The sequence below is a fragment of the Rhipicephalus microplus genome, chromosome 1, assembly GCF_043290135.1.
Source record: "Rhipicephalus microplus isolate Deutch F79 chromosome 1, USDA_Rmic, whole genome shotgun sequence".
Taxonomy (NCBI): Eukaryota; Metazoa; Arthropoda; class Arachnida; order Ixodida; family Ixodidae; genus Rhipicephalus; species Rhipicephalus microplus.
This window is the reverse complement of record NC_134700.1, coordinates 237,523,774-237,548,871: the sequence shown is the minus strand read 5'-3', so window position 1 is coordinate 237,548,871 and position 25,098 is coordinate 237,523,774. Positions and strand designations below refer to the sequence as shown.

The 25,098-nt window shown below is 44.6% G+C and overlaps 1 protein-coding gene across 1 annotated transcript in view; it reads right to left on the bottom strand.

Moving 5' to 3' along the window:
• Positions 1 to 25,098, bottom strand: part of para (sodium voltage-gated channel paralytic) — a 225,265-nt gene that overhangs the window by 25,220 nt on the left and 174,947 nt on the right. Inside the window, exons 8-20 of the mRNA XM_075891653.1 lie at positions 24,944 to 25,088; positions 23,901 to 24,077; positions 23,202 to 23,471; positions 14,579 to 14,992; positions 12,839 to 12,938; positions 10,656 to 10,721; positions 8,581 to 8,834; positions 6,336 to 6,509; positions 5,127 to 5,302; positions 3,271 to 3,445; positions 1,708 to 1,869; positions 1,055 to 1,262; positions 628 to 749 (exon numbers count right to left, since the gene is read on the bottom strand). Of these exons, the coding sequence (XP_075747768.1) occupies positions 628 to 749; positions 1,055 to 1,262; positions 1,708 to 1,869; positions 3,271 to 3,445; positions 5,127 to 5,302; positions 6,336 to 6,509; positions 8,581 to 8,834; positions 10,656 to 10,721; positions 12,839 to 12,938; positions 14,579 to 14,992; positions 23,202 to 23,471; positions 23,901 to 24,077; positions 24,944 to 25,088 (2,443 nt within the window). The remainder of the gene's footprint in view (positions 1 to 627; positions 750 to 1,054; positions 1,263 to 1,707; positions 1,870 to 3,270; positions 3,446 to 5,126; positions 5,303 to 6,335; positions 6,510 to 8,580; positions 8,835 to 10,655; positions 10,722 to 12,838; positions 12,939 to 14,578; positions 14,993 to 23,201; positions 23,472 to 23,900; positions 24,078 to 24,943; positions 25,089 to 25,098) is intronic.

Below are 25,098 nucleotides of genomic sequence, written 5' to 3'. Positions count from 1 at the left end.
GCTAAGGTACTCGGCTGCTGACCCGCAGGGCGCGGGTTCGAATCCCGGCTGCGGCGGCTGCATTTCCGATGGAGGCGGAAATGTTGTAGGCCCGTGTGCTCAGATTTCGGTGCACGTTAAAGAACCCCAGGTGGTATAAATTTCCGGAGCCCTCCACTACGGCGTCTCTCATAATCATATAGTGGTTTTGGGACGTTAAACCCCAGATATCAATCAATCAATCTATGCTGTACATAAACTTTGCCTTAACTCACCGTCGTCTTGTACGCTCGTCTGTCACCTCTGCGCAGATGCAATCGCAAGCTGAGAAACATACGCTACCAAGCAGCCAGTGACCTTGGTAGCGGCAAGTTTCGTAGCAGTGGCGCCTTCGGAACCGTGTTGGCATCGCGCTTTGTAACAGTGCCCGTAAGTACGAGATATCCTTTGTGAGCTTGCACGGTTTGTACATACGCTGACACTTCTTTCTTTCTTTGTTATAATAATAGCAAATTAAGGCACGTCACATTTAGTTTTATTTTGTACATCCGAATCAAAGAAAAAGAACACACTTCTCGCGATTACCCACATTATGCGAAAACCAGCAGATATATGGATCCGCATGAGTGTACAAGAAACGATGCCCACCTTTTCCTTGTTGTCTTTCTCTAGCTGCTTGTTCTTAGGCTCGATCATAGGTCCCACCCAAACAGAATTCATCACAGGCTTTGAGTTGTTTTTCAACTTCATTTTAACGGCCTTGCCATCACCTGGAACGAAAAGGGTGATTCCAGTTTATTTATGTATTAATTAAATAATTTAAACGTACATAACGTGCTCCACGGGGAGCATTTAGTGAGGGAAGCATCACAAAATTAAAAAAACAACCAAAGAAACCAAGTACGTGAGTGTAAAATGAGTACACAATAATAATGTGCTGGCAATGTAATGTAAGAAATATAATTAGATAGCAAAGAATACTAAGAATTCTAAAAAAAGATAGTTAATCTCACGGCTCCGTGTTTTAAATGTGAAAAACTGCTATGGACACTGGATGTTGTCACGAAGTTTTTACCCTGAATGGCGATATCGAGGCCGTCCCCAACGACAACCTCGAGGTCGTTGTTGTGTTGGGGCTTTCTGTCTCGCATTGGCACCCGACCGTCGAGGAGAACCACTTCCCTTGCGACGCCCGGGTCAGCCTCCAACTCTTCGCCTGCCCCGCCACCACGAATGTCTGTTGTCTGGTCCCCGATCTGGTTGCGTGGTTTCCGACGGAAGCTCTGTTGGCAAAGCGAGCATTGCAATCAGCCAGCGTAGCTTCAACAGTGTGGCCTCGCACGCAGATTCAAAATGCAATGTAAGGCTGGCGTCGTAAACCCAGTTGGCGCTACGTTGTATTGCGCAAAAAGGGACGAGAAAGTAACGTGACAAACACGAGCGCTTGTGTTTGTCAACTTACTTTCTTGCCCCGTGCACAGAGTTTCCTACAAATACATCGGAGGGGACTCTGGCACTAGTGTCTATGGGAGCTGCAACGCACGGCCTTTCAGCCAGCATAGCAATAATAAGTAGTACATGGATTTGTCTAATTATCATTCTTTTGGCTATGTTTGTCTCCGCGTGGCCTGAATGCGAGTTAATACGGTAGGTATGCGAGTAAATGCGGTAGGTTGTATGCGAGTAAATACGCTAGGTTTGACACACTGGTTTGCACCCCTCACAAACCTTGAAAAGTTTCATAGAGTTGGACTTGATCCACCGACTGGCCCGGTGAAACCGGTCGATGGCTTCTTGTAGTTTCTTTGTGTCGCCGCTGTCGGGATTCGCTTGGGACAGATTGGACGCCCCGAACGAGGACAGCAGCAAGGCGAGGAAAAGGTTGAGCACCTGCGGCGTCGAAAAAGAACACCACCTTGTTATTCTACGAAGCGTGCAATACGTTCAAAACGTGCTTTACGCGATGTGGTGGAAAGCGAGCACGGCGCCCTCTTTATTATCTGGTCTTCGCGTGAAATATAGGCGCATGCAGCAAGCAAGGCGATTTGTGTCGTATGTTCGGAAACGATGTCGTCGATATCAGAGAGAGTCAGTAACACCACGCTAGTGCCTCCCTGCACGAGATTGACTGCGATCAGCTCACGCTATGATTTGTCACGTTTGTTTTCTTAACTGTATCCGCATACTGTGCAAGCACGTTGCCGTTAAGAGGTATCACCTTTGTTCAGCTGCTTCGGAGCTCCGACTAGTTCAGTGGTTGGCTACACTTTTGTGAGCTAGCAGTGTAGCTGGTGTTTCATCGATGCTATCTGACTTAGAGAAGGTGAAGTTTGTGTCTTGTACATGTAATTTTACGATGTAACGATCGTTTATAAAGAAGCAAGCAGCTTCACACATTGACCCAATCACAGCATCAACAGGAACTTACTGGTTCTATGATTGAGCTGCGCGATCATTTTAGGGCAATTTTTATAATTTGGCAATTATGCAGCTTTCTAAAGACGATGAAAAAGGTCGCATATCTCACAGGAAATAGCGTAAAAACAGATTTTAGTTTGTAGTGGTGCATTGTGACGCGCACAGTTTCTTCAGAGTTCAACGAAATATATACACTACTAAATAAAGTGTTGCATTAGCCGGTTTGAGTGTTCGAAAAATAACGTAACTGTTAACCGTGCAAGAAAGGTGTCATACGTCTCTACATAATGTTTCTATAATCATGTACTGGTATTTAATATAGCGTCACGTGATGATTCTTCTAGAACCATAGGCTTTGTTTGTACTCGTATATTTAGAAGGCGAAAGCCTTAAGTGTTAGGTGTCGGTACTTTGAGTGGAGTACGGTACGTAAATGAAGAGGCGCAGAACCTACGTGACCTACGTCACTGACGGTGTTATAACGTGCCTTCGCAGATCGTATAAATTTATGACATCATCGTGACGTCTAATGTCACCCAATGAGCTGCAAGATGACGTCATGGCACAGCATCGTCGATTGGCCAAAGACGCGCCGATCCCGGAGGCCATGGAATGCCACGTCAAGCGCCAAAATGCTCAGGCGTGTGGAGGAACGATACAATCGAATAAAAACGTCAAGGAAATTGAGTGTATGTGTCTCACATGGGGACTGATTAAGTAGGCATAATGTTATTCGTCATTAAGTCTTCTTCGCCTTCAATTGTTACAATGTGTAGCATGCTGCCAAACTTCATTTTCTATTGGTATGCATCATTCACGACAAATAGCACCAGCGAAAACTGAAAAAAAAAAGTGTAAAGAGCGTGAACGTACCACAAGGTTCCCGATGACTACAGTAGCGAGAAAGAAGGGGATGCAGGGCCAGCCAGAGACCCACATGCAGTCCCACATGGACTGGATCCACTCGCCGCACAACACTCGAAACACAATCATGAACGAATGCATGAAGTCAACAAAGTTCCACCGAGGAACCATGTTATCTTTGAACCTGCCGAAAAAGAAAAAGGCGAGGGTCATTATAAGGCCTCCATGCGTCGGTACATCGCGAGTGGCCGACGCAGACGATGGAACGTCGTAATAATAACACAAAAGAAGAGCATAGCGCCAGTAAATTTTAGGAAAAAAATACTCGGATGAACAAAGATGAGCTCATGTTAGTTTTCTGTTCAGTTTTATTCTTTTTTGGCTGGTTCGCTGTAGGGAGGTTGAGGTTTATACCCCCCTGGATGCTCTATATCTGGAAGTTCTGCATCAAAATAAATAAATAAAAAATAAAAATAAACCTTAACAAGAATAAACAAATAAAGAAAAAAATAACATGGCTATCAACGGTTCACTTGTGGGATTTAATTTTGTATTATAACATTCACGAGCCCACATTGCTCTCACAGTTTACGGACTGATATATCACTTTGTATCGAGCTACACATAGCGGTTGTCAAATTTACATTTTGTGCCACTGCAGTGAACAAAAAGGAAGGAAGGAAATGCATCAATCTTGTTTGCCATATTCCGCCATCCCCACCTTGTTTACTGACGAGACAGCGTGCTATAATTTAGTTTTTGAAGAAATCACCAGCCTGTACTGGCGAGGCTGGTGATTAGATGGGTCAGTACAGCCTGCACAGACCAACTCGCCACGTCAATCTCGTCCTTTTCTATACACTCGAGGGTGTACAGAAGAGGACAACCTGCCTGCCAACACCGGAAGGCCGACCAGAATGACAGTGAACTAAAGGCAAACAATTCCGAACCACACGAACATGACGCTGATCCCCAAAAGTGGCATGATTCGGGTTTTTATGGAGTGTACCGCGTGGGCAGCTGCACTGGCTCTTACACTTCGCTCGGAACAGTGCGGCTGCGGCGAACACCGCGTCGTTGGCAGCGCTTCGCGTGACCGAAGCTGCGAGCGCTCTACGCTCACGCAATCGTCTCATTTTGGGACGGTTTTAGCTCGGAGGTTTACGAGTGCGTTTTTATCCACGCCTGGTGCACGGGGAAGGTGGCGTGCCAAAGCTGCTTTTACTGCTTCCACGCTGGCGCTCAGCTCGTTCTCCGCTTCTCCCTCCCTCCTGCTACTGCCACCCGAGTGGTTAGAACATAGAAGCGTATACTCCTTTTTAAGGTTAGCAGTCGCACCGAAGGCCTGGTTAAGAGCTCGTGTGAGCCATGACGGTCTTGACTGCTTATTTAGACGACGATACGTTGTCCGATGCTTTGGCTTGCTCGTAAATCGATCATTTTCAAGTTGTGGATCGTAACTATAGTGCGGGCTCGTCGCTTCCTACCTTCGCCGCATTTCTACGATCATGACGCTGTTCTCTTTGGATATTTGTGTAAAACTCCCGCTACAAAACGCTTCTTTTTGTTTCGTTTGCTCGTTTTGTGTTTTCGCAAGCTAGCCCTTCTCTCTGTTCTTCTTTGCGTCTTTCTTTCCCTTTCCCCTCCACTTAGTGTAGGCCAGCAGAACGGGTGTTGTAATTTTAGCTGTCACCCCTAGCTTTCCGTCCCTTTATCTCTCTCTTTATCTCTCGGGAGATGGCCTGTATTTATCGCTTTAATTTGATGAGTTGTACGCTGAACGAATTTGACGACAACGGTTATGACAGCGGTTACGATATATACTGAAGAAGATGAATGACGAGCGTAGTGCTCGTAACACTTACTTGTGTTTACTTTCTTCGTAGTTCTTGCCAAAGAGTTGCATTCCCATCACGGCGAAGATGAAGATGATGATTCCCAGGACAAAGGTCAAGTTCCCGAGGGCACCGATGGTTTTCCCCATGATAGAGATGAGCAGGTTAAGGGTAGGCCACGATTTGGCTAGCTTGAACACACGTAGCTGTCGAAAAAAAAATACATACTGAGCGTAAGACTCTTGTTTCACAGGACATGTAAAATCTGGCCCCGGTAAAGTAAATTCAGATTGATTTAGGTTGAAGAATATTTATATACCTATGCATGACTGCTCGTACTCGTCGTAACCATGTGTTTTTCATACTAAGTTACGATAAGGTGTTATCATTATTGTCATCTCTATAAATATGGTCAGCACATGCACAAGTCCACGGTTCGTATGATCATAAAAGTCAGTGCAAGATACGCTGAATAGTTTGTATTCAAAACTTGGAGATATTTATAATCGGCAGACACTAAACTTGACTGCACAAGTTTACTGCGTCTACTGCATGCAGCTCTGCTCCACTCGGCTGTGCTCATGGTTATAGCGCCACCTTTGCCTGCGACAGAACAAACACCGGATGCATACCTAACTGAAAGCCAATACGCCAGCATGGTAATCGTGGTAGCGGTCAGCCTGACATCTATCTAATTATTCGAGTGACATATTTTCTCATGTCCTTCTTATCATTTGTTATGACCCTGCTAAACGATAACATACTCTACGTGCTCCCTGGACCAAGAGCTTAGTGACCTGCAATAATGGAAGAAAAAGTACATGTCTAGTGACAGTTGTTTGACTTGTTGGGTCACTTGATTACTCATCATACTGTAGGTACTTAGCCCAAAAAACACATTTTGTGTGGTGTGTGTGTTTTTTGAGTGGATGTGGGCGTCAATGTGAGAGTAGTTTTCGAGGGATTACCAAGTTAAGCTAAGTTCTTACAATAAACAGTGACAGTTGCGTTGACGTGGACTTCAAGTCAGGTTAATTTGAAGATTTTGCGAACACCGTTTTCTGACAGGTTGTATCAGTACTCACATGTACCGGACTTACCTCGAAAACACGCATACTATTTTTACGAGAACGCTTGCATTCCACACGCGCAAGCGGCGGGTATGTGTGTGTTATTCTAACGAAGATACAGCGTTTAGAAATCTGAGTTGAAGGCAGTGTGCCCCAGAATTCAACTTACCAGACGAAACGAACGTAGCACAGACAATCCTTGGACGTTTTCCAAACTTAGTTCGATTAAGGAGAGCGCGACGATGAGGAAATCGAAGATATTCCAGCCTTCGCGGAAGTAATTCTTTGGACTCATGGCCATAAGCTTCATTCCAGCTTCTATCGCGAATGTCGCGGTAAAGAACTGCAAGAGAAGGAGAAACGTGCAAAAGCAAATGAGATCGGACAGAGAGGATCGCGGGCGAAGGAAAGTCCTGATTTTGCCAGCAGCATGTGGCCCGACGAGAGGCCACGTTAAAAAAAAATTCTGTAAAAGGGCAGCGATCAATCACAACAGACAATCACAAACAGCGTTTCACAAAGCAAAATGAGAGAAAGGATGGCAGGGAAGAGGATGAAAGCTATGGGGCTGACTTATGACAAGCAGCATTTTCATGAAAAATCCTTGTCCTACGTTGACTACCGCACACATGAAGACACTTCTAAACCACTCTGATCAGCATTACCCAGAATATACCTGCAATTTGTCCAACGTTACTTCCTTTGTCTTACAGAGTTTTCATATAGACTTTAACATTGTCCCTCAGTGAGTACACTGTTTGCATTTCCCAATAATGTTCACTGAATCTACGTTAAAGTGACACGACAATGGCGCTGCTTGCGGCATCGAAACAAAACAATTGCCAGAGTTTTACCTACTACAGCATCAGTCGCTTCATGCCTCAAAGGTATACGTGCTCAGAAAAGAAGCGAAGCAAACTACAATGCTGTTAGAATCAATCTTGCGTCGCGTGTGAGTGCTGGAATAGCGCAGAGTTGATGAGCGGTTCGTAACTTACCGACGGTGCCAGTCATGCAACTTCGTGGTTCCTCTCATCGGAACAACCAGTGAGAGGAAACGTGCGTCTCCGGCTTGTTTTCAACGCGATACCATTCAGACAGAGCTCTACGATTCTGGCAAAGAGCGGCATCAGAATAATAAGGCCTTGCCTACAGGCATGCAGCTACAGTGACGTCTTGCGACGCTGCGATCACGGTTTCTACGGATGCTGAAAGAAACAGACAAGAACACTACCAGGCACTGAAAAAAGCGTGAACTCAACTGCGATTGGGGACAAGATCCTTATGTGATTTCTTGCCCGTGAATCACTCACTTACCTCATGGAATATAACCCTGACTTCTTTTTAATTAAGGTCAATTTTCATGAATTACGATTATCTCTTCTAATTAGAAATGTATATCAGACGTGCGAAAGCTGACAAGCTTGCTGTTTCTTCATTTTGCTCATGATAACGTTATCTTTCCGGCTTCATTTTGTCATGTAATAAATACGCAAAGCCTTGCATTATATTTAGGTTGTGCATGATTCCATATTTGTAATGTATATACAGGCACATGCTGAACGTGCCAACTTCGCGCTGCCCCAAAAGCCTTGCGATCTCAGTTGAAAACTTTCTCACATTCTTGCAGTGTTAAAATCTGCAAACAGGTGCAGTAACTGCAACAATAAGCTCACCTTCCTCTTATCAAGAAGAAGGGTACTTATCAGAAAAAAAATGTGACACGAGTAAGAAAAGTTATACCTTTCTAATCACTCGCTCACACAACAAACAACAGATAATATGAAAAGAACCTTTGTCGTTCTATATCTAGTGAGGCTTCTTACACTCTTTTCTCGCACTAACCGTGTGTGTCACGAGTTGACTTTAAATGCTGACACTGCTAGAGCACTGCCAGTTTTGAGACTAGTCAGTTTTACTGTCGCGAAACTTGTCTTAAAAGTTGTATGTGCCAAGGAACTTGTTTTTCAGAACACTTGTTTCTTAGCACATGCCAAAGAGTAAAATTCTAGCACCTCGCAGAAAGAATTCAAAAAATGACTCACGAACCCGTGCAGAAAAACGAAACATTCTACGCATTCACCAAGCGTGATCACTGAAACTGCGAAAAAAACATACCGACTTTTCTCACCTCATGGAGCCCCTCCGAAAGCGTTGCAGGAGGGGCGTGGCGTGCCAAGCATCAACTGCTGTGCTTGGCGAATTCGACGTAAAAAAAAGAAAAGGGAGCACTACGCGCTTATAGAAGAAGAAAGAAAAGAAAGCTACGTCGGGTGCAAGATATGAAAGACTAGAAAGGATGCGGTCGTGGTAGCACCAAGCGGAACTAGACACAGGCACTGGGCGGAGAGCACGGCAGCACAGGCGGTGGCGACGGCGCACTGGGCACTACGCAGCGAGGCACTTTCACTTACGTAATTCCCCTTCTTGAGGACATTATCAAAGTCTGGGTCCATGGCGTGGTGGTCCATGGCCATGAATAGCGTGTTGACCACGATGCATAGAGTGATGAAGAGCTCCATGAACGGATCAAACACGATGAGTCCTAGTATCTCCTGGATGCGGATCCAGTACCAACAGCAGTCCCACACGCAGAACATGTCTATACACTTCAAGCAATTGGCCATGCACTTGTCTTTGAACTTGGGCCTCTCCTGCTCCTCCCTTTCTGTGGGGAAATAATAAATGGACACTGAATAATGTTTAAGTATGGCCGCCAGTGAGCCCGTGGGGGGCGTCTAACGCCGCCAGCTAGGGACACACGGTACGAGGAAAAAAAAAAGGACACAGGCAGCTACACGATGGGGGGGCAAGATACGACGGGCTTCACCAAACCGCGGCAGGCACACAAGACACACACCACCGAGAAGGGCTACACTTGCTCAGTCGCCGTTACCACGAGGAAGAGCTTAGAACGTGCGTCCTGCACCAAGTCTCTGGAAAGTACGATTAGGCATTGACGTAGCCTTTGCATACATTTTAGCATGAACCTTGCGAACTCGCACATTTTGGTAAGCTGGGAGAAATATGATGTACGTGATAGTACCTAATTTCACCTCTCACCTCCTACATTCACAAAGAGAAATCACAATATGAAAAACATTTACCTTTCCCTGACATGAAAAGAAATCTGGAGATATATTCTTGCAGTCTTTTACGAACTGTAGATGCACCAGAATTTCTATTTCGAACCTTTTTTAAAAAAATAGGTGCTATGGGGACGTACTGGACATTTAAAATTTCGAATAGTGTGCTCTTCTATACCAGAATTCATGTTGTTTTTTGAATTTACAAGGCGAAGCAATCCTTGAACCATGAAAGAATGAAGCGGATACGGAGATTGTGAAACTCGTCCTGCTTTTCTCAAGCACTTATCGCAACTTTTCGACTGAGTCAGTGTTGCCCCCTCAGTGTCATAACTTGCAAAATAATAATAATAACAATAAATAAATAAATAAATAAACATCACGTGGCATGAAACGTGATGGCACCAAAACCAGATCAACTCGCAGGCGTGTCACATGCCTTTTGCAATGAAATCATCGACAACATTTCTCGAAGGCTACAAATAAAGCTAAAATGCACACTCGAAAGAAACCGGCATGCTCGCATATTCTCGTAAGAACACACCACTACAAATGAGAAACACAGTAGGTTTTCACACACAAGTACAGTTCTGTACCGTGCACACGAACATGACAACTACAGGGTATGCACACGTGGTCAAGTCGTTACGCACGGAAACTTACGTCACCGATGACGTATGTAGGAGTTTATAAAGAAAAATGTTCACGCACTCAGCTTTTATGCTTTAGTGTTTGCAGAACAAACTTGAAGTCTCGGGGCGATAAGTGTAGCTGATAAAGTAGTGCGTCCGCGAACAGACGTTGTTTAGTTCAAAACAAAAGCAGATCAATAGTCGGCCATGATATTGAATGGTATAGTGGTTACTGTGGACGTCTCACTGAACGGATGTATTGGTAAAGAACAGGCCTTTTGTTTGATTTTTTTGAAATTGTGCTATAGTTTAGTCGTGCCCCATAATCACTACACCAAGTAATGCAGCGTTACCCTGTGAAATACAGGTTTTGTGGTTGTACATAAAAGTCTGACGTGTATACATCACGAAAACTAAAAAAAGCGAACAATTCATGTAAGAAGTGATTCGCGTTTTTCTCTCGATATAGTTGTTTAAAGATGCTTTCCGCAAAAGCTCAATGCTCTTGTAAATCGGACCGTTAGTATAACTATGTGTTTCTGGCTGAACACTGGAATGACCACGCTGGACGACGCCTGGTATTAGCACTCCATACAGGAGAAAAAAAAAGAGAACAAATTCAGGCACATGTGCCAGAAATCCAAGGCGAGTACCTACGAAGGATTCGTGCTCTTTTGCGGAACACAAGATCACACAAGAAGTAAAGGTCGGAGGAGGAGGAGGGCGGGTTGGGTTGAAAGGGCGGAGCGTGAAATCGGAGTTGATAGGTACCTCTCTCACTGGCTTTACTCTGGCGCCCCGCGGCCTGCTCGATGATGTCGTTAAGCACCATCACGTCTACAAAGAGAGAGAGAGAGAGAGAGAGAGAGAGAGAGAGAAAAGAAGAGAGAAGAAATTAGCACTCAATTCATTCGCTGAACGCATGAATACAGTGAATAAATGGAAGTACGTGAAGACATTCTGTGTGTTCAAACACCAAACAGCCAATCTTAGCCAATAGCGTTAACTTCGTCTAGATGAAGTTTCCAAATAAAATAGCGCTAAAAAGCAAGCAGCGTGAAACAAGAACACGAACGCTGCTCGTATCGTAGCCATTTTGTATGTTGTCGGTCGTCTATTAGGCGTTCCCTTATTTGTTCTGTTCTATTGTATTCTCTCCTAAGTAGCTTGCGGCTGGGAGACTGATGTTTACCTCACTTTGGATGCTACAATTTCATAAGTCTTCTTCAGCGAAAAAATATGTGCCCGTAAAAAAAGTGAACAAGCAATGAAAAACATATAGCGAACTGAAACAAATAAGGAACATGAGATGACCATGGTTCACTTGGAAGAGTTCACTTAGCAATAGGACGCCGGAACGCACACATTTCTGTCCAACCATGCATTCTTGAAATGGGCATTGCTAAAACGAGGATGCAAGAAGTAGTACAGCGCCCCACACGGCACCTAATGTATAACTACTTCCAACTTGCCCCAGTGCCAACTATTCTGCGCTACATTTCTGTCCAAGATCTACCCTCGGTATGTACGGACATACAAACACATCGGTTCGTATAAGTGCTCATCACACACAGGTTCTCGTCGTAAGTGCTTATCTATCAATGAGTCATACTACCTCGCCCATCAATTCTTTTTTCTAACCAACTGAGGCTAGTTAACATCAGCCATTAGTTAGCCGGCATGTGGCAGCGCTGGTATACAGCACTTCAGTTTTAAATAAGGTAGCTAGTTAAATAAGGTCGCAACTCTAGGCGAATCGCATCAAGTAAAAAAATTCGATAAAATTGGGATTATAATCACATACGTTAGAAGTAATTTGAAGATGTCCTTTAAAGACGTAGTCTTGAAAAAGTTAGAGACAGAGCGTGAAGAAGTATACGTTACGCTATGCTCATGTATTAGCATGAGGCTTGTTCTGTCTTTTCGTAAAGCGATACATAAAGCTTCAGCATTGATAGCACAACTCATTAAGGTTAATCACGTGTTAGTGAATTGAAGAGTATATGCAGATCCATAAAACACAGACACAAAAGAAACTCAAGAACCGCTCGGACTGCCCTTACAGATAAAGAAATTAAGTCTTTCTTAGTTCCCATTTGAGTCTCTCAGATTGAGACAACAATTTTGTACATATCAAATTTGGTTTGCAGGTTTTCCAAATAAGTTTGTTGGAAGTCAGTGCCAGTCTATGCCGTTGTTGCGTTTCTTTCTTGTCAACGCTTGGGTGTGGTGCACGTACTCCCAAATTAAAAAAAAAAAGCATATTGACCAACTAGCTTATGAGCAGACTCCTGTGGAACGTATTGTTGATGCACTTAAACGCAATGAGTAATTTGGCGCACTACTGCTTACCTTCAAGTCATAGTTTTCATTGGCACGAAATGACGCCGTGCAAGTTTCCTCTCACTTTTCCTCTTGCATTTGTATTTTTGCACCAAAGCTCTTGTAGCTGATTGTGTGCGCGATGATAGTGTAAAACTGTCACTCCTCATTTTTAAATTTTTTTGTTTATGGTGCTGTTTCTAGCCACTATTAGTTTTATTATAGCCGCACGCATCGTAATAGCGGAAGCGTTTGCCAGACATACATCATTATTAAGGCATCACTGAATAAGTTAACTAATATAACATAACCAAATTATTAATTCTTAATTTATGATGAATACCCACAAATGGTTAACAACATACAGTTATTTTGAAGTTTAGGAATGTTGTATGCAATGAAAGCGAGAAAAAAGACCCACCTTTTCGTAACTATTATTCGAGCTTCACGGGTATCGAGTACATCAACCAAGATTGTAACTGATTTCTCAAACAAACTAACACAAAGACACTTAACCACGGTGTGTTTTGATGAACAGTCTAAGCCATTCACCGCACATTTCTATTTTCTCTGCCGACCATACCAGACGTGGCAACGGGACGCTGAATTTGTGAAAAACAGGTGACACTTACCTTTCATATCTACGAGGCCTTGCCTCTGCGACGGTTCAATAAAAGGGTTGTCTGGTTGCTTCTTCACAGCCAAACATTCCTCCCCATCCAGAGTCATTTCCTGGAACGAAGTGTTCCATTCACAAAATGCAGAATGGGCGCAATTGTACAAGTAATTAGGTATCGTTCACAAAACTCCCAGCAAATTAAAAATTTTTGGCATTTGATAATGTCGTTTAGTTTTAGTTTTGCGATATTTAAGGAATAAGTGCGTTTAAAATATTGGTTAACTTGGAGAAGCTAACAGGTAAGGTACACCCAATTTATGAAACGACGTTTGCATTTATTTTGTTTCGAAGCTAATGCCTTCTTTCATGGTGGCAAAATTTGTAAGCCTACCAGCGAATTTATAGCTTTACTCGAAGAATTACTTTATTGAAAGATGCTTGCAACAATCAGCACTGTAGTGAATAAATAAGAAAAAAAACTAAAAAAAAAACAAAACAACGATAGTTCCTTAGTCTGGTAAACTCCTGACAATAAAAACATTCGATAGTATAAAAAAAGAACCAAAAATCCCTCTTGTGGGCGACACGACAACGGTGAATGCGACAGCGCTTGTTTCCGTTCATATATTTCTGATTTTTACTGTGCCTGGAGCACATAATACGTCCGCAGACGATACAGTATAAGAAATGCTTTTTTTCTTAATGTTTTCTTTAAGGCTTAACAGAAAGAAGAAACAAGACTGATGTAGTTTATGGATGTAAGTGGTGAAAAAAAATTTTAAAAGGTGTGACATGCCATGCCCATGCACTGTGGTCTGTAATGATGATAATCCGTTCAAAAGATAGTGAAGAAGGGTTAGTTAATAGACATTCGTTTTACTGATAGACAAACAGGTTTACTGTGTTCGTCTGTCCATGCTGCAATAGCATGAATTCATTCAGACTGCTCACGACATGGAAGAGACGAAATAGGTAGAATTCACAAGGAAATGTCATATCCCATTAGACGGAACATAAGTTGAATAAAAAAAAGTGCGAAATAGCATGCGATTGCGCATCGACGAAGAAGACCGGCCTGATGACGTCATGTATCTTTCTCTTTATCCTCACGACAATCTTTAATTGGACAAGATGTATGATTTGGAAACGTGCCAAAAGACTCGCTGCTTTAGCAGATCAGTTTTTACTCGTTGAACGGCAACCACATGAAAAGTACAGAAAGCTTACGTTTGGCGTTGAGTGAATTGATTTCACGGCGTTTGACGTTCGCAATTCAATTTAAATCAAGCTTCGGTGGTAATGCAGGTCTGTTGTGATGTTGTGATTTAAATGAAACCACGTAACCGATCCAGCCATTCTGCCTCGGTGGACACTGATCAGCGTGAAGTAGGAGTGGGGCGTAGACAACACGTCGGGGACACGTTCCATGTGGTTGCCGGCCATTCGCGGTGTGCGGAGCGGCCTGAAAAAGATGGCTCGCCACGAGTTGAACCAAAAAAGCAGCGTGCGGGTGCACGCGTGAGATCCTTTCTACAAGCAGCCGGCGGCGGGTTCGCTACGGGACCGGCGGAGGAGATCTTTGCAGTTGCGCACAAAGCGTGATGAAGGTGGCAGAGGCCAGAGTGCAAGCGCATAACAAGAGGAAGAACAAATGAACAGACCGAGAGAAAGAGAAAAAAAAAGAAAGAAAGAAGAAGAAGATTGAAAAAGGGAGCGTGAGAAGGAGATGAAGAAGAGGGTGAGAGAGAGAGACCTCGTAGTAGTAGCATCCCTGCAGGTTTCGCGATCGAGAGCGCAATTGGCTCTCCTTGGTGAGGACACCCCCGGCGCCAGGTCCCGCGCCCGCCACGGCGCCCCCTCGGCAGAAGACGTCCCCGCCGTGCGACGTGTACGACAGGCGCGACGAATGCGACGTGTAGCTGGAGTGCCGCGACGCCAGACTGGCGTACATGGGCAGCAGGATGGCGCCGTTGTCTTCGGACATTGGCGTGACGGCGTTGCTGTCGTCGGCATACGGCAGGTGTTCCTGAGCGTCCCGGTACGTCTGCAGGACGAGAGGCTTGCGATCGCCCAGGCGACGCCCGTTGCTGCGCCAGCTCACGCTCAGCTGACTACCGCGGCTGCCCCTACGGAGGTTAAAGGGCGAGCCGGGTAGGCTCAGGCTGGCCTGCTCCACGCCAACCAATGTCCGCATGATGGAGCAAGGGAGGACAGACAGAAGAGAGAGAGAGACAGACAGAGAGAGAGAGAGAGAAAGCAGACAAAGCGGGGAGTCAGATGCACTGCAAGCAACGCGGCCGTCGCTAACCAGGGAGTGAAACGACAACACTGTAGCTAGCTATATATACGTGGCAACGATATATGCTGCATTTACGCTATCGGCGTACTCATGACTTTCACAGACTCTTTACGGGCGTCTGAGTGGTGCATGTCTTTACGGCCAGTCTCACGCGTGAGAACAGAGATCATTTCCTCGTTCATTAAGTATCTGGTAAAGATTTTAGGTGTCGGATGTGAAAGTTGTATTGAAAACATGTTATGCAACCAAAATGGTTGTATAGCAATTCAGACATGTCAGCATGTCGTCTCTCCCAGACGCCTGTGAAAAATCAGTGTAATGTCTTAAGCTGCCCAAATAAATGCGCAAATGTTTTTTTTCTGTTTGCCGGAACAAACCATATTTATGAATAATCATAAGATATAAACACTTTTCATCTAATTAATCGATAGGCTTCCGTTATGTTACAATCCAACGCTATGTGTCTATATTTCTTCTTCTTCATGTGACTTGCAAACGAATTTCCCCGGTTAGTGACGGCAACACATGATTATTTCTACGTGTGCACTGTGGACGTGCAAACCATGAGGATGTGAGCGCCGGCAAGGTGACTGGTGTTTCACAATGACGTCAATGAAGTCTAAGATGCATGAAGTCGCGTTACGCAACAAACTTTAAATATCCTGCATACAACCGATAAAACGACAATGTAGAGATCGCATACAATCTTTGAGAAGTGGCTAAACGAGTTCACGGCGACAATAGCGGTGGCTTCCAAAGCAGCGTCTGCGCTATAAGTAGCTTTACGGCAGCATACGCTGGCCAAACTCTGTGCCAATCGACTGCTTCTTCGCATAATACGGAAAGACGGGCTAGTTGGTACTGCTGCATAATTGAAGTTTTTGCGCACACACACAAGGACACAGAAGAAGGGACTGCGCTGGTCCTTGTGTTCCCTTCTTCTGTGTCCTTGTGTGTGTGCGCAAAAACTTCAATTATGCTTCTTCGCAGTTGCACAAACATGTCCCCAATCAGTGCTTTTGCCGATTGGAGACGCGGGGAGCTGTCGCAAAACGGAAAATCTTCACGAGTGCTCAGTTTTGAACACCACTTATAAAGAGGTGCCAGTCGGTGTTTCAAGATTCGTGCTCTATCAAATTCACGCGTTTACAATATGGTGTAAATAGTCATCAGGAAAAAAAAAAGGAATTCTTTATTTGTCGTTAACTGTACCAGAATGTCTACTGTTCGCACCAACAGAATGCACCACGTAAAAGCATGATAAAAAACACGTTTTATTCAGAAAATGGTAAACAAGTGCGCATAAAATGTTCACTGTCAATGCACGAACTGTTTAGGGTACCGCATCGTATTCTACAGTGGTGCGAATGATGAATTGTACATCCATTGTTTCTCAATGTCTCGAAAAAAAAAGATAGTTTCGATTCCTTCCGGGAAATATAGCCCTGTCTGGAAAGGTGAAGAGTATAATTTATTTTGTAGACGTTTAAAATTTTATTTTGTAAGGGAACACTCACTGCATCTCCACTTTCGCCACATAAGCAATTAATTGAGCTATCTGCTTGTTATTCTTCGCATCTATCTCATTACTGCTGTTTTTCCCTGAAAATATCACCTTTAACACGTTTTGATTGCGATGTACTGAGTAATCCTAATCAAACTGCCAATGACTGCTTTTACCACTTACAAAATATTATGCCTCAGTTAGTGGGCTAAAGTGGGCGCTGCTGAAGCCGACGCGAGAAAAATATTCTGGATATAAAAATAAAATCGAAATTTCCTGTGAATGCACCAGAAACAGCCGCTTCCACTGCATGGAAGCACATCGACTTTGTCGCAGACGCTGCTTTCACTTCTCAATTGAAAGAGGAGCTATTTTTTTCAAGGTCACACACTTTAAAGACACGTAACAGTGAAGTGACAAGATAACAATACGCTCTCCGTGCGAGACCCGCGAGTTCTACGACACTAGCGGGACGCCGAAACCGCTGCATGCGTCCTCTAAGCTCTCAGTTATGAGCGAGAGGGCACGTTCAGTCTTTGAGACCTACACTCTAAACAGGCCACCACGTGCACGTGACAAGACTTCTTTTTTTTTTTTCGTTACGCGCCAACCACTAAAGGCAGACAGTGCCGAAGCTCACGCACATAACTCCTTGGCACGCGTGCTGCCTTTTCTACGCATTTTCTAATGGAGAAGTCCTCCTTGTCTACGCAGGGAAGAAAACGGGTTGCTAAGTCTGAGCAGTGTAGAGAAATCGGAGACAGTTCGGACATAGGGAGGACTCGCACAGAGAATGCTTACGGGAGTGTCTACAGTTTGTCTCCGTCGTCAGAAGAATCTACGCGTAAAGGATGATAGACAGATAGAGTGAGAGATAGAAATAGAGAAAGAGAAAGAAAGAGAGCGTGTCAGTGTAAGAGAGAGAGAAAGAACCTGCACCTCTACGTGGGCATCAGGATTGCTACGTCACAGGGGGGACACAGGCTGGCGTCGCAGCACTTCTTCATTCCGGGGAGCTAGGCTGTTGCGGGTTCAAAAGGGAGCGTCGCATGTGCGCGCTTTACTTACCCTGGACCAGTGTGAAAGGGGACGTTTCTGCGGCACCCGCGGTGCGAATAGCCTTCGTCACTTTTCCCATTTAGTGATGCGCTGCAAAAACATCCGGGCTTCGGGGTATCACGTCACGCATGCAGGGGGGAACACAGCCTTGCTTGGCCAGGTTGCCCAACACATAAGAAAGACCGCGGCACGAGAGAGAAGCCGAGAGAAAAAGAGAGAGATTGGGTGAAGCGGTGGGAGAAACAGGGGCTCAACGCAACGCAGAATGGCGCACCACCCAGAAAACAGAGAGCTGGCAGGCGAGAACGCAACAAGACAAAGCCGTGAGAGACTGGCCAAAAGGTGGCACGTACAGCCATGAGCAGTTATAACGGGAACACCGACCACTACGGCCACAAATTGCGGGCTGGCAGCTTAAAATTAGCTCGCCGTACGCTTTCGGGCTACTCTGCGCAGGTCTGGTCGTTCAGCGAAACATGCTTTACACTTCTCTGACTCTAAAGTTCGGACAAGATGTATGCTCACAGCAATCAACAGACAAGGTTGAGCGAATTTTTAATATATTATACTTGTACTGCAAAGAAACATTAAACCATATTTGATGAGAACACCAAATTGATAAGTTATGTTTAATGACGCGCTAGTTGATACGACGTACCGGGAAGAATGGAGCTCCTGGGTGATGGGACATATGTTAAATGGACAGTAAGTTGTGTTTATTTCTTGCGTCTCGGCATCATTTCTACTGAGATCTTCCTTTTGAGTCCGCTACGCCTCGGCTCACGCAGTGTTATCTGATGACTTGCTGTTTCTAGAGCTCTGCTCAGATAGGTTGGGTAATGACAGCGTTTCGTTTTTGCTGAACTATAATAGGGACGTGTTGCCTACCTCGACTCTACTATAGCGCGGTAACAACGATATGACAAACAAAATTTCTATCTTAGTAACAATGACTAGCCCTTGTTGGTTAGCTCTAAGCTGCACCGTTATGCGCACACCAACTCAAAGGTCAAGACAAACACCAAAGAACACATTTAAGATGAGAATGCGCGCACCGGCAGAGTTTGCATGCCTGTCGTGGGGGCATGGTTGATGAGAAATGGCTTAGAAAATCCGATCGAGCACCTCTCAAAGTATGCCGGATTCACGTTATGAGTGCTCAAGCTTGTACAACAGGGTCATTTTGGTTTGGCAAATAAACCTTAAAAAGCAGCTCTAAGCACGCATGATAGAGAGTTCTTGGTAAGGGCAGAAGCACTGAGTAGTTGCAAACGTGAGAAGGACATTTAAACACAAATGTAGGAGCTGGTGTACAGGTCTTCTTTCCAAAACAAATACACAACATATATGCACACTAGTTTTAAGTGAACACAACGTACGTATCATGAAGAAAAAAAAGGGTCATTTACTTAAGACTTTTTTAAAGTGTTACGTGCAGACCCTTCAGAAGATTGAATACACGTATTTACTGCTGAGATTTTTATGCAGCCAATTGAATTTATATGCCCAGGTTTTCCGTTAAGAGGAGAACCTGCCATAGTAAACAGACAATCAACAGCAAAGTCTGAGTTATAACGTTTTTTTTTGATGACTTATGTGATTTATGAATATGATGTGAAGCGTTGAAGATTCTGCATGCGTGCAAACAGCATGCATCGACATGCGTGAGACGACAAAGTTGTCAGGCAGCAGCCCCACACTCATGCAGAACAGAGTTTCAGTCTCAGCCCAGGCGCAATGCTGGCATCTCCGAAGCAGAGACACACAAGCGGAACAGTCGCATGCACTAAATGGGAAGGCCGCCCACGAGTCTTCAAGGAAACTCGTCGTCTCTGCCACTGGAGCCTATATCGGCTATCGAAGGGGGGGTGTGGGCACTCCAGCCTCTCAGATCCTACTGGTGTCGCCCGGGGTACCTAATGGGAGCGGCACTGTACGTGACAATGAAAATGTGACACCACTGCGAGTCGAGTTGTGCTCGAAGGAGCCGTCCTCGTTGCAAAAACGGCTGATGGCTGCATTGCTCCGCGCCGATGAAGGGAGTTAGGGGGATGTAATGCAAGAGCCGATTCTACGACGAATCACGACACCTCTACAACAGCTACGGGGGTTCGTCTAGGCAATCCACTACATCGCGAAGGGTAGAGGGTCACACCCTTCCTACGGGCATAGGAGCAGGACGCTACTTTTCACTTTGGTTAACAGGTTGCAACGCAGCTGCGAGGGTGTTCATTTCCATTCTACTTGAAATTCTAGGGCAACCATCAGCTACTGCTCTTGCGCTATACCTCTGCAGATGTTACCAGGGTGTGCGGGCAGCCTACGAGAAACACTGTTCACTATAACCAGCCGTGTGCAATTTTCCCAATAGTGCAATGTTTCAATGCTGGCTGGCGCCGAATGCAGAAACTCAACGTGGAAGCCGTAAACCATGACGTAGAAGCTGGTTAATATATAAGCGACGTGCTATAAAGAATAAGCTTGCACGTTGCATAGGAGAAGATGTTTAATTGAAATACGTATTAGCTACAGGAAAACGAAGTATAGCCGCAGCTGATATAGTAGAATGCAAAATAACAATGTTAAAAAGGATAGAAAATTAAAAAAAATGAGTTGAACCCTTTAAATGCTGGGTGAAGTACCACTAATATTACTCGAAGATGATGTCAGCGCTTTTATCGCTATTGCTAAATAAATAACTAAATAAAAGAAATTGATTTTACCATAACGCCTTATCGGCTTTTCGTCACGCGATATAAAGGAATTGCCCACGGCTGGTTTTTCTGAGGGAGCACGTCGATGTCACAAAGAAATAGTCACGTCTAGTCTAGCTCTAGCTAAGAACTAAGCTTGCACAATTTTCTACAACAGGACAAATGCTAAGAACCACACGAAAACAATAATGAATACAGAAATGAAACGAAAGGCGAAACTGAACAAGCTCTCCAGCCACACCAGTAAAGAAAGAGAACGAAAGCAACAAATGAAATCCAAGATTTTAACCAGATAAGTGAAATGAGCCGAAAAAAAAAACACGGGACTAGTCAACACCGGCAACGAAAGCGCCAACATAAGAGGGACGACACACAAACTCAGGCCGACAAGTGAAGAGGGTTGCCCGAATAGTAGGGACCCCCTTTCCCGATACTCACAAAGGGACTGCTATAACGCCGCCCTAATATCTGCAAACAAACAAACAGTTTTTGAACCCACGTGTTGGTCAGCGGAGCGCTGTGATGCGCGTCGCATGCGTGCGGCTGGCCTTGTCACCCGAAAGGCGAGCCTTTTGCTTTTGTACACAGCTAGTGTTCGTGCGCAAGGCTGAACCTCGTTATAACGAACGTTCATATAGCGAAAGTTTGGACATAGCGAATTATCGAAACATTGGACTTTAGGTATCAAATGAACGACTGCAATTTATTGTTAAGAGCATTGTTGTCGAAATATTAACCGCACTGTATACCACGCAAGGTGTAGGTCATAGGATTTTTTTTTTATTTTCCAGAGCTCTGTAATGAAATTAGCGAGTGAGAGAAGCCTTGGTTCTAACGTGGCGCCACCTATGGTTAGCAACTAACAACCGAGCTCTTGTGAATCAAGCTTTTGTTCGAAGTAGTTCCTTGAGCTGTAAACTCACCTCGATGTATTTGCAATGTTAGGGGCGCTTGCTTGATGTACCTTTATGCCAAAAATAAGTATATCATTGGTAATGCCAACGGTTTAGTTTCTGAAGCATTCACTGTCAGGTTCCGACATTTATCGTTGTTTCAATGTGTTTTATGGCCTATGGCGTTGGTTATTTTTGATCTTATTGGATCATCTCGTCTAGCAATATTTTCACAGTGTTAATATTTCGCTATAACGAGGTTTTTGAGTTTTACATAATATTAGCTACTTCGATGACAGAAAAAAATCACGAAGAATTTCGTTCTTAAGCTTCTGAGATTGTGCTTAATATATAGACACCTCAGTAATACAGACAAAAAGAGATTAAAATTTAAAATGATTGTCTCTTCAATCAACCCTGCTCAATTTTCGTATCAGTGCAAGAACATGGGATGGGGTGGGAAGCACAGCACAGCTAAACACAATATAAATGTCGGGCTAAATTGTTCGTGACTGAATTATCAACGATATGCCGCTAATGTCAAACTTGATGTTTTGTACGACGAGACTAAACAGTGTTACAAGGTCATCATGTGGATCGTTACCTGTTTTATAAATGCAGGTATTATTATTTTGCTCCCAGTCATTGTCAGCAAGCACGCATTAAGCAAAAGCTATATAAAGCATGGCAAGTCGTGACCATGTATCAGTTATTCACTGAAGTTTATCTGTAGTTAACAAAAGAAACGCCGTATTTCCATATGCTCTATACAGCTCAGGGCGCTCAAAGGAAAGGTGTGTAACCATTCCAACAGTTTGTTCTTGATGCTTTATTTGATGTTGTGTATGTAGCGAATGGTGGTTTGAGCTCAGACCATGATTCGCAGATAAGTTAACAAACGCATAGCGGCACGACGTGCATGTTAAGGACAGTGATCTGCAACGAGTTTAGTGGCTTTTTACTTCGACTAGTTTAACTTAGAAAAAGCAATATTCACGAAGGAGCCGTGTATTAAAGGTTAATATGGAACTGTAATGGGGCACTTACTGCACGGATATTAGACAGATGGGCAGAGATACCTCTTGGTTTTACATTAAAGGGGTGTGCGTATAGTATACTTCTATTTGACAGTGCCTTTATTACAGTGTCAAATCTTTATAGAAAGAAAGTGGGAATCTAAAAAAAAATATGCGCGTTTGCTGTGACTGAAGGAGTTGCGCAAATTTAGCAGTGACTTAAGATGCTTCACAGCTAGCATTAAAAATATGTGAGACAACGGGCGTTCTGCTGTTAAAGCGTAGTTATCGCTACCGAGTATCGGTCACCGTGGCTCATGCGTAACTGGTAAAAAACACGCTTTTCCGGACCTTGAAGTAAACGTTGAAGGCCCTATTATTGTTCTGATGAGACTAGAGTGGCCTATGGCCATTGAATGATGCTATAATTTTCATACCCTGAAGTCTGAAGCTATGCAAGGTGGCCAGAATAGCTAAAGGCGTTTCTCCCTTCGGCGTTGCATACCTTCCATGCCAGAAGAGCCTCGTAGGGAACGAAAACAGACGCTTCGGTAAAAGGAAATTGTGATGTACGGTTCGCGTAACTTCGTGCTTTAAAAGTATCAAAAACGCGTTTAAGGTAACACATCCACACGAGAAGCACACACATTTCTCTTGAGTTAGTGTTATCTGAGGCTCGTTTTCAACGTTTCTCGATAAAACGATGCACAGTGGCCGGGGAACGTTCCTGAAAGATGAGTTCGTCGGGCTTGCTACAAGAATAGATTGACTTCGATCAAGAGCTGTCCTTTCAGTGACTAGCTGTTCGAGTTAGCGTGCAGCTGAGCGGAAGCGCGCCTTGCGAGACGTTATGACTTGTGCGTGTGTAGAGAGGAGGGTGGGTGGGCGCACCTTCCGCACCTTAGAGTTGGCGGCGGAGCGCGGCCGCGACTCCGGGTAGCAGAGGTCGTCCAGCTGGTCGGCCGCCGCGTCGGCGCTCCTTAGGCTCGCCCGCTCCCGGAGGTCCCTGGGATCCTCAGCGCCCCGGTCCTGACCCACGAAGAGCTCGTACGAACGGCACGAGAACTCCGAGGGGCTCTTGACCACCTGGCCGCCGCCGTTGTCGCCGGTGTCGTGCGGTCGGCTGTGGCCGGCCGCCGCTTCGGCGCGAGCCTCTTCCTCCTGTGGAGCGGAACACCGGCGGTCAGTGACAGTGAGCGCACAAGAGACTGCTTCAACTTGCTTCCATGACACGTGAGCAATAGCTAAAGAGAATAATGTTTAATTATATACGGTTTTACGCCACGAAACCATGATATGGTTATGAAAGACGCCGTAGCGAAGGGCTGCGGAAATTTCGACCACCTGGGGTTTTTTAAGGTGCACCCAAATTTGAGGACACAGGTCGATAGCATTTTAGCGTCCATAAGGAAACGTGGCCGCCATGGCGGGTATTTGATTCCGCGGCCTTTGAGACAGCAGTCAAACACCATAGACACTACTATAGACCATCACGGCGGGTAAAAAGGGTATCGCTGAAATTGAGCTCCAATGCTAAGATGTATGATCGACTGATAAAAAGAAAAAAAAAAGGAGAAACTAAGTACTCACGGCCCGCATGGCTTCTTCGAGAAGGCGGTCCTCCTCCGCCTCCTCTTCGGCCTTCTTTTGTAATTCGTCGTATGACATGGCTACGATAGCCAAGATCAGATTCACTAGATAGAAGGAGCCCAGGAATATTATCACCACAAAAAAACACATGTGCCAGGGCCCCGCTGCTCTTAGCACCTGTTGGAAAAAAATGAGAGGAGGAAGGAGAGCAAGAATAGAGATATGAATAACATGTTTAGGAAAACGAAAGAAAAAGAAGAATAAAAATAACTTTAAACCACTTCGTACGAGGAGGGGGGGGGAGGTGCCACGATTGGTTCATATTGGCAGCCTTGTTCATAATTAAAGACAAGGAAAATACTGGGAATAGTGCGCGTCTTCATTGTGCCGATTGCCACTCGAAAGAGTGCATCCGAAAACCGCTTCATTCACTTTCGCTTTATATTTCCTTTTCTGCGTTTTAAGTGATTGTAGCTCGCGTAGTGTTTCCCTCTGAGGCGCGTTTGGGCAACATATATAATCGAAACTGGGCGTTCCGAGGTGTCAGTGGGTCAACTTATTTCGGGTTAGCACTTCATGACACGCTCGAATTGTTAGACATTGCGAGTGAGACCCCTCGAAGCAACTGCATGCTGCAGTGTTTTTAGAACATGTCAGGTATCTGCATCTGCTACACTCAGCACCATGTCAATATTGATCGTTGTCTACGTCCTGATATGTACCCAAGCACTGAACGATGTTGTCAGCGTTTTTTTAAGCCTTCATAGCACTTTTCAGTGTTTAAGGCCTGTTGACTGGGAGTACAGCTGATATTCTAAAGAATAAATAACATGTTCTAACATGTTACCCCGTACTTAGTTGCCCTCAAGTCATAGACAAGCCCTGTGATGCTATACACTAATGTGGAAGGCTGTAATGTTCTCTTGAAACGCAGTGAAGTCAAATCCATATTATACGCTGTTTTATACTCCGTAGTGAATGCCAATGCTTGCTTTCACGGGCTCCAAATTACTGAAAGCGCAACACAGTAGACGATCACTCACCATTTGATACAATAATTCCCAAGCATCTTGTGTCATTAGCCTGAACGCAGAAAGAAAAGCCCAACCAAAAGTATCGAAATTGGTGTAGCCATAGTCTGGATTATCTCCTATACCCTGCAGACACATGTAGCCCTCTTGACATTGCCTGCGAAGAG